This window comes from Egretta garzetta, unplaced genomic scaffold (genome assembly GCF_000687185.1).
Source record: "Egretta garzetta isolate BGI_Z169 unplaced genomic scaffold, ASM68718v1 scaffold417, whole genome shotgun sequence".
In the NCBI taxonomy this organism is placed as follows: domain Eukaryota; kingdom Metazoa; phylum Chordata; class Aves; order Pelecaniformes; family Ardeidae; genus Egretta; species Egretta garzetta.
Window position 1 is genome coordinate 258,436 of NW_009260227.1, and position 9,647 is coordinate 268,082.

The 9,647-nt window shown below is 48.9% G+C and overlaps 1 protein-coding gene across 1 annotated transcript in view; it reads left to right on the forward strand.

Moving 5' to 3' along the window:
* ADAMTSL2 (ADAMTS like 2) overlaps positions 1-9,647 on the forward strand; it is a 34,352-nt gene that overhangs the window by 569 nt on the left and 24,136 nt on the right. Inside the window, 9 exon segments of the mRNA XM_035897644.1 lie at positions 1,319-1,430; positions 2,491-2,633; positions 3,265-3,340; positions 3,728-3,830; positions 5,532-5,677; positions 5,780-5,903; positions 6,860-6,940; positions 7,905-8,080; positions 9,065-9,407. Coding sequence (XP_035753537.1) covers positions 1,319-1,430; positions 2,491-2,633; positions 3,265-3,340; positions 3,728-3,830; positions 5,532-5,677; positions 5,780-5,903; positions 6,860-6,940; positions 7,905-8,080; positions 9,065-9,407 — 1,304 coding nt within the window.

Genomic DNA, 9,647 nt, shown 5'->3' on the forward strand with positions numbered 1-9,647 from the left:
TTTCCTTCTATTTAACCACGCAGCTCTGCCCGGCTGTAGGATACGCTCCGAGCGAGCTCCGGTATTGGCTTTGAGTCAGAAGTGTCTGGAAGCCTTAATGAAAACCAAGTGTAAGGCAAGTCTGAGCCACCTGTCCCCGGGATCCCCGGGCAGGCGCCCTGGGCTTCCCATTAATCAATGGATCTGCCTCTTGGAAAGTGTCTCTTGCATGCTGGACCTCTGCCCTGGGGCGATGGCAAAGCGGAGTTGGGGACCTGGAAGCCCTCTGGTAATTTCTCTAAGCCAGATAGCAAAGCCGTGCTGGCGTTGCTGGCAATTCTGCGTTTCCAAAAGTGCCTCAAAAGCCCCTGCAAGAAGAAAAAGGGGTAGGGAAAAAGCTCTTTATGTTGCAGGTCTGCAGTCCTGCCCCTTCTCCCCAGGAGCAGCACCTCTCCCACCTCCCTATTTCCCAAGGATACTGTCCAGTTACTTTCCAAGGGAATTTAGCTTAGGGGAGAAATTTTTTTTTTTTTTTTCCTTTTTCTTACAGACATGAGCTGCTTTGATTGCCTGGACGCATGATTTCCTGAAACCTGCTCCTTTCTGGCTCTTGCAGTGAGGTTCACAATAAAATGTATTGTGGTTTTGAGCTGGGTTTTATTTAAGAAAATGCCATTCTGGGTTGCTCTCTTTCATGAGGCAGATGGAGAAAGATGAAAGGCTGACACATTAGGGATACTTCATTTTGTGCTCTTTAATTGTGGGTGGCTTCTTTTCTATAAGAACAAGCTTCTTCCTGGGAATTGGTGGGAATTAGAGTGGGACAAATGAAAAAAAAAGGAAAAATAATGGCTGTTAATTGCATTATTTTATTTTTTTTTATTTATGAAGCCTTTCATCTCATGCTTCTAGGAGCAATTCTGTAAATGGGGATATGTAAATGCACTGCTTTTATAGATCTAGGGACACTTCTTGGTACTCGCTGCCTCTTGTGCAACGCCTGTTCGGTGTAAGCCACGCTCTCTTCCAAGACAGGTTTGGAGCCTCGGCTTGCACTGGTGGAATCAGGTGCGGCCACTGGGAACCAGTGCAAAGTTGTGGTTTGGAAGTCAGCAGCTGAGATGGGATGCAAACCCGTACAGCGTTAATGCTTCCACTAATTAAATATAACTTTAGGATCAAGCCCTTGCAGCCACTGGTGGCTGGTGTCACTTAGCTGGCCAGGAATGCTGAAGAAGACGTGTGCCGTGTAACCCAGGCTGTAAAGCGGCTCCTGCTCTCAACGGCCGGTGGGGCTGGGTGGGAGTTTTGCTCAGCACAGCGTTTGGTTGCTTTCTAGGATGAAGATATCTAAGTGGAGGTGGAGCAGCATCTCCATCAGTGCGCGATCCCAGCTGAAAGGCACCCTGGCCCTTCTTCTTGTGGGCAACGTTGCCTTTGTGATAGCTCAGGTAAGCACGTCGCCTTGCTTTGGGCGGGGGTGTGTGTGTCTCTGGGCTTTAAAATGGTGCAGTGTCTGGGATGGGTAACCCCTGGGGCTTGCAGGACATGGTCTGTGCCTGCATCAGGTCTCCAGCAAGCGTGAGGATGTGTATGACTTGGCTTAGCTCTTTAGTCTGGGTTTAACCCATGTTGTACCTTCTGTGGATAAGAGCATGTGCAGATCATTTCCAGGACTCTCAAAGGCCATGCCCTGCTCTTGGGTGAGCACCACTTCCTTGGTCCCTGCAGTGGTTGGAGCTTCCACTTACTTTGCATGGAATATTGTTATCCTTTTCCCAGTAAACACAGAATTAATAGAACTACCCTACCCAGCAGGTGATTCTGGGTGGAAAACCACATCCCTCCCCCTGCGATGAGCAATAGCTGGGACCCCCTGGGAGGTTCTGTGCCCCCCATGAAGGGATGCGAATGCCTTACTGAGTGCAGGCATGTGGAGGTGACACTGCCAGCGGAGCAGCTTCTTTGCCCTCTGATGCATGTGGCAGTGGCTGAGGGGTGGGAGTGTCAAGGACCCTCCTGAAGTGACAAACCTGTCCATGCAAAGAGAGCACACGGGCTCCTCCAGCCTGCTAGCTCCTGCTGGCATGCTCTCCTGCTGCAGAGTGGTTTTGCAAGGATTTGCTTAAGCTTTTGGTGAAGCTTTTGGCTGCAACTGGCTTCTCTGCTCCCTGAATTCACTATGGAGCAAGAGTCAGCGAGCACCAAAAGACTTGGAGGGTTTAGGGTTGTTTGGGAGTTTGGTTTTGCCAACTGAGTGAAACAATGAACGCTTCCTTTTCCGAGGAATCCCAAATATTGCCATTTCATTCCAATTTGTAATGAAAACACAATTGGAAAAGATGCAGGGTTTCTTGCAAGATGGAAATCTCAGACTCTACCTCAGATGGAGAAAGAAATGCCCTGGTTGCTGGGGGCAGGCTGGGTGGGGGATGCCCTCAGTCTGCTCGTGCAGGCGCTGTGGATGCTGACTGCTGCTTCTCTCCCCTCCCTGCCCGATGCTTCAAGCAGGACCTGGCGCAGACCTCCAACAGCCTGGAGGAAGGGGCAGACGTCACCGCGTACTGGTGGGGCGAGTGGACCAAGTGGACGGCGTGCACCAGGACCTGCGGGGGAGGCGTCAAGTCCCAGGAGAGGCACTGCCTGCGGCAGAGGTACGGCGCCCGCCTGCCAGGGTGTGGGGACCTCCAGCTTGCTGGAGGTAGACTTGATCCAGAAGGTCATCACTCAGTGGATAAGCACTGCTAGAAAGGTGTTGTCTGGCAAACACTGCTTGTGCCGGAGGTAAGTATGTCCCTGAGCATGCTGCCATGAGGATGCTGTGCCCTGGGCATCCCTGCCAGGAGGACCAGCCAAGCTATTCCTGTGCTGTTCCTGAGGTTTCTCCTGTGGTGATTAGTGCAGGTGGGCAGCAGATGTAGCGTAAGCCCATCCTCAAGGCTTCTGGGCACAGCAGCAAGGACACCGTGGTGCAGGGTTGGCTGCTGATCCCAGCTGCTCTGTGAATGGCTCTGCCCTCTCTGGGCTGTGTGGTTGCCAGAAGGCACCTTGCAACCCTTGTCCCCAGGCCCTTGTCCCCCTGATAGGATGCTGTGATAAGAATAGTTGATGCTGCAGGTAACAAAGCCAGAGAGACCTTTGCTATCAACTCAATGAGACTGTGGTAAAGCTCTGTGTGGCCCTGCTACATGGAGACTGATCTAACAGAAGCTGGGGATAAATATATTTAAAAAAGGGATCAAGCAGGGTTTCTGACCTCTGTCTAACCATCGTTTCTTTATTCAGAAGAAAGTCAGTGAGTGGGCTGGCTAATAAAACTTGCACTGGGACATCCAAAAGATACCAGCTCTGCAAAGTACAAGTAAGGATATCCTTTTTCTCATGGGGAACGCTCGATACAAAACGTGGAAAGTCATGCTTGCTTTGTGCGATGGCGTTTCTGGGCCCCTCAGAGAGGGGACACCATTTGTCCTGTAGCTGTCACAGTGTTTCCCCTCCAAGCAACTGGAGGGCCCTTTAGTGCCCATCACCATCACCTTTTGCCTGCCCTGGAGGCCATAAAACCCAGCGGGGTGGTTCTTGCACCATCTCCCAGGGGGTTTCCCCTGGCTGTCCCTGCAGTGGGAGGAGGAGGATGTGTCTCTGGAGAGGGCAGGCGATGGAAAAGGCTTCTTGCAGCTGGTCGAGATGTGCCAGAAACCTTTCCCGCGTTTTGTTTTCATCAGGATATTAATGTATCCCATTCTAGGAGTGCCCTGCGAACGGAAGGAGCTTTCGGGAAGAGCAGTGTTCATCATTTAACTCCCATGTGTATAACGGCAGAACGTATCAATGGAAGCCTTTATATCCTGGTAACAAGACATTCTTTGTGTGTTTCATAATGCTTAGCCAAAATATTTTGATAGTTATGATGCTATAGCCTGCAGGGAGGCTCCTCCTCTGCTGCCTTAAAGTGATGTTTTCAGAGACACAATCAGCTGTCTCCCAAGTTCAAAGGCGCGTTGTGCAGCTGCAGGGTAGCTTAAAAATAAAACAACAACATGAATTTATGGCTGTAGCCGGTGTTGGTCACACAGCTCCTGAGGAGCAGAGAGCTGAAAGGCTGGAGGAGGCTGCAAGAGCATGGGGTGATAGACTGTGCTGGCAGGGAGGGTCCGGCTCACCCCAACAAGGGTCCTTTCAGCTGGGACCATTGCTGGCTACGCTGCATTTCGGTGACATTTGCCTGCTCCCCCACCCTTCGTGTGCTCTGCCAAATGTCACTGAAATGCAGCCAGTTTGGTCATCTGGGGTGAGCGATGCAGACCTGCAGAAGTAACTTAGGGGTCAGAGACCGAGATCTTACTGCATTTTTAGGCACCAAACTCCCATCAAAATCAAGCATTAAACAAAAATCATGGCCAATTTTTAGAGCTATTGGGAACCCAGGACCCTTCTCCTGAGTAGGAAGCTCCTGAGCGCTGGTTCTTCAGGTTCACAGTGCCATTTGGGTGTCTGAAAATGGGATGGGTTCTAATGCAACTTTCTTATTTTAAGGGTCTCTGTACATACCTAAGAACAATTATGCTTCCTGAAATTACTTGTTGCCTCCTCCTATGTGAAACAAGCCCCTGTCTCGCCAGCCGCCTCGGCAGGGTCAGTGTGGTAGAGCTTGGCCCCTGGCAGGCTGGTGAGCTATAGCCACTTGGCTGCTTCTGTCCCTTTCCTATGGCAAGGTGACAATTTCTTTAAACATATTTGCTCTTCAAGATGATTCACCAGAACAGTTACAGTGAATTGTTTTGTTTTTTAGCAGGCGTTCGCGTGGCTCCTGGGGGATTTGCAGAATAATGTTTTGACATTGATGCTGTCTTGCTTGGGCACGCAGGCCAGTGGGTATATGACTGCTCCCGAGCTGGTGGAGTTCAACGTTTAGCACTGGGTTTCTGATGCAAATATGAATTTGTCATTTGCTTCCTGTGGATATTCGAAAATGTGGGACTACTGTGCTGGTGGATGCAGCCAGCCAGTTGCCCGCAGAAAGCAAAGAGCGAATTAAGTCCAACTTGGGGGAATGCTTATGGAAAAGTTCTTATCTTTTAAGCTGCTATGGTTTTGACTGTAGTCTTGTATATGTGTTTATAACAATATAGCTGCATTAGTTTAACTCATATATTAAGTGTTGATATGTGAACATGCATATGTCTTTGTGTAATGTGTATATGCATCACTACTGCAAGTCCTTGCACAGAACAGTGGCTGTAAGGGCTTCAGGGCATCCCCTGGGCTGATGTTGGGGATCCCCCTAGCACCATGGGGTGCCTCTGCTCCCGGCAGCAGGGAGCCCTGCCTGGCTGTGCAAAGGCTCGCAGCAGTGGGCTGTCCCGCTCTCAGAAGCACGATCTCCTGGCCAGCCTAAAACACAAGAGATGGTCGCTTCTGAGCTGCTGGCTGCTGTGCCGTTGGGCTCTTGCTGCCGTTGCTTAGCTTGGTAGCAATTCGTTGACGTTGGTAGGATGAAAGTGATTGTGTTTCTGCTGTTTTGAATGTATCTTTATATCCTTTCCCCTTAGATGACTATGTTCACATTTCTAGCAAGCCCTGTGACCTCCATTGCACCACTGTGGATGGTCAGAGACAGTTAATGGTTCAGGCTCGGGATGGAACATCCTGCAAATACACTGATTTCCGAGGGGTTTGCGTGTCTGGAAAATGTGAGGTTGTTAAACATTATAGCAAAAATATTGTTAGTAGCATTCAGAAAATTACAGCGGGTGCGACATTTGCCTGACCCTCCATACTCTATTTGTGTGGTTTTTAGCCCATCGGATGCGATGGCATTCTCTTTTCCACCCACACCTTGGATAAATGCGGCGTTTGCCAAGGAGATGGGAGCAGCTGCACTCACGTGACCGGCAGTTACCGGAAAGGAAATTCTCATCTTGGTAAGGCTTCTGGGGACCTTCTGCTTTATTTGTATCAGAGGGCTCTTTTTTAAAATGTACTTATTTTTTTTAGTAAGCTGCTTTCAGCTCTTACCCGTTGCCCTGCTTCAGTTTTTCATGTGTGTTCATGCCACTTGTAAATTTGGGGAGGGAAAGCTTTCTTTAAAGAAAACCAGTGACTTTGCATGGTGCTTGTCAGAAGCCTGAGGTCTCTGATGCTGAATGGTGCAAAAGGGTTATGCAAGAGGCTGGCGTTTATTTTAGTTGTCTTTCTCATGACCCAGTAAGACTAGAAAGAAATGATTTGTAATAACAGGAAGCAAGGATATTTTGAAAGACCAGGATTTCCAAAATGAGTGTGATGTAAAGCAGCAGAACCTACTTGTCCTAAATATAGCAGTCTAACTCGGGAATAATGATTAATGCTCTCCGAGGAGCAGTTTAAGATGGAGCAAGCTGCAGGAACTTCACTGGTCTTGGGGAGGGCTTGTCCCATCGCTTCCCTAGAGCGAAGCAAAGGGGAGTCTGTGGAGAAACAAGTTGTAATCTCTTGCTGGGGCTTTGGGAAGACTGGCTAGCTCAGGACTTGATGCTGAACCACAGGATGGCTTTTCTAGCTAACAAAGCAGTCTTTGGGCCTCTCTCCTCACACCAGTTCCCCTAAACGTGATATTTGTGCATGTCAGGATTGCAGCTTTTTCCCTCCCTTGGCTGTATCTTTCCACCATAAACCAGGATGCGTAGTTCATGCATTTTTCTTTTCTATCATCGGTAAGGTCCCACTTGCAGCCTAACAGTTATCAACATTAGGGTTTTTTTTTTTCAATCTATAACTCCTTAAAATGTAATTTTGGATCCAGGCCAGTTTGCTTGATGTATTGCAGTATTGACTACCGAGCGTTTGGTTCAGAGTATTTGTTACAAAGTTCCTTTCATTAATCTGTAGTTTCCCATAGGCTATTCTCTGGTAACGCACATTCCTGCAGGAGCAAGGGATATCCAGATAGTGGAACGGAAAAAATCTGCAGATGTTCTGGGTGTGTATAACCTCTTGGTACTTCCCTAGAATGCATGCCTGTTACTAGCTAATGCTTTTTCCAAGGCGAAGCTGAATGTAGCTTTATTGCAGACATGAGCTAAATCCAGAGTCAATGTAAATCACAACGCCGTTGTCTAAGCCAGTGCCTTTCTCTCTGCAGTCTGAGCACCTGGGCTGTATAGATCAACGCCTGGATTGCTTTAGTGCAGACACTGTTGGTCAATATTATTGCTACTTCAGTGTGGTATGACAAACACGCTGGTGCCGGATCGCAGATAGCCAAGTGACTTCACCTCTCTTGTGATCCCCTTGATCTTCTCCTGCTTGGGGAATGTGCGATGGCCACATGACAACAGCACCAGGGAGATGTGACCTGTGTTGCCTCACTGCAGTGCTGGTGGCCACACCATCCATCTCGTGATGGAGATGGCAGAGCATGGAAAAATCTTGGACTTGCCCAAGAGAAGCACGTTTGCTACCTCATGCTCTGCTATCTCAGAGGCTCGTGGCCATGTGCAGGAGGGCTTGAATGAAGAAGGCTTGATTTAGTACAGTTCCTGGGCTAGCTCTGGATGACCTGTCCTGGGCCACTGCTGGGTCAGGTGGCACCAGCTCTGCAGCTCCTGCTGTTGGCCACCTGACAGTCAGCTTATTGCCTGCAGAGCTGTGATTGTGAAATGTTCATGCTATGCTAGTGCCAGAAGGGCTAGAGGAGCCATGGACTAGCGTTAGCCACGTACCCAGGAACTTGCAATGTAGAGGGATGCATGGCCCAGAACTCTGGGCGCATAGTCACGTGATATGTGTTGGAAATAGGTGACAAATGTGCTGTAATGTAAGAGAAATGCTTGTTTTATGACTATGACACACCAATAATTTTATCCCCTGAATGAACAAGGGGCAATTTTGCATACCTGGGCTCTTACATATGATGGCACTCACTTTTTCTCTCTCATTTGAAGCTGTGGCTGATGAAGCTGGGTACTATTTCTTCAATGGGAACTACAAAGTTGACAGTCCGAAGAACTTCAACATTGCAGGCACGGTGTTCAAGTACCGCAGGCCCATGGATGTTTATGAGACCGGCATAGAGTATATTGTTGCACAAGGACCGACAAATCAAGGGTTGAACATAATGGTGTGCTTTGACTTCTCAAGTTTGCAAGGCTGGGGGTGACGGGGAAGGAAAAATCTATGCTGGATCGAGGAAGGGGTGGGCGTGGGAGCAGAGTCCTGCTGTGGTTTCCCAGCTTTCCTGGACAGCTTGAGGAGGGGAGTGGGAGCAGTGACTGTGCCCAATTCCTAGCACAAACCTATTTTATTTGCGTCAGCGCTCTCAGATGCCGGCAGGGCTGTGAATAATGAACGTGGGCTTGGTAACCCCTCTCTCTGCAGGGAGAAGATGCCTCAGGCACTGCGGGGGGATTTTTCTTCTACTCCTTGGCTTTTTTGTCCAATTTACCTGGCAGGAAGAGTAAAAATAAGAAATTGGGCCAGATAGCTTAGAGAAGTGCACAAAACTTAAACCCTACCTCTTTCCTGAAAGTGAACCATCTAAACCAGGCATATGAAGAAAAGAAATTTCATTTTTCTTCTGGGCAGTCAGCCAGAGCCCAACTCGTGCCATCTTCCATGTAGCCCCGGGTTCCTCTGGAAGGGGAAGGGATGGGGCTTCTTGGGTGCTTATAAAGCTTTGGACTGATAAAAGGTGTTGTAGTGTATCAGCTGTGGGTTCCCATCCCCAGTGGGGATGGTGTGTGTGTGTGTGTGTGTGTGTGCGCGCGTGCTCCTCATTCGCCATAAAGCCACAAAAAATGGTTTTGCACATGATGGTCAGTAACTTCTGAAGTGGCTCTCCCAAGTCCCTGGTTGCTCAGCAGCAGAGGAGAGAGTGCGACCTGTGGCTCCCAGTCCCTGAGCTGGGGCTGATCCCCAGGGCAGTGCTGCCAAATAACCCTTGGAAAATTGTGCTGGGCTTCAGTTGTAAGAAGTTGGCAACACAATGGAAAGCAGATTGGAAATAGTAAAGTAGATGCTCACCAACTGTCAAGTCCAAGATGAATCACAAGCTTTGTGTGCCGTATACTCGCTGCATCCGCTAATAATTTAATTTGTTTGCTAGGTCTGGAATCAAAATGGCAAGAATCCATCCATCACATTTGAATACACCCTCCTGAGGAAGCCACACTCAAAAAATCTGCAGCCCATCTACTACACCTTCTCGGAGTCAGATAGCGAAGAAAGCAGAGAGTTTGATGGAGACGTGCCATTGGGTTTTATCCAGCACAATGCAACCTATTTTGGGAAAATCTCCAGGGAAAGGATAGACTTGGAGAACCAGGTGTTTGGAAGGCAGGACACGGAGGAAGATTTAAACTTGAGCAAAGGTCAGGAAACCAATGAGGTCTATGAAAGAGCAGAAACAATTGACTGTGAGCCAAAACTGAAGGGCAAACAACCCCAAGGTAAGGAGGAGACTTGGGCCTCACTGTTCTGCTTCTCAGAGCTCTTGTTGAAAACGCTCTGTTTCTACCTCTGGTGATTCTGCTGGTTTGTTTTTTGGAAACCTTGGAAAGTTCTTTAAAATGTCTCTGCTCATAAATCCTCTTTGCCCTTCAGGTTCTGGTTTCTGGGGGGTGGGGGGGTGGTCATGGGTAAGGTCTCACCGCTGGTGCCCTGCCATGCTTTGCCTCATGCCAAGCCAG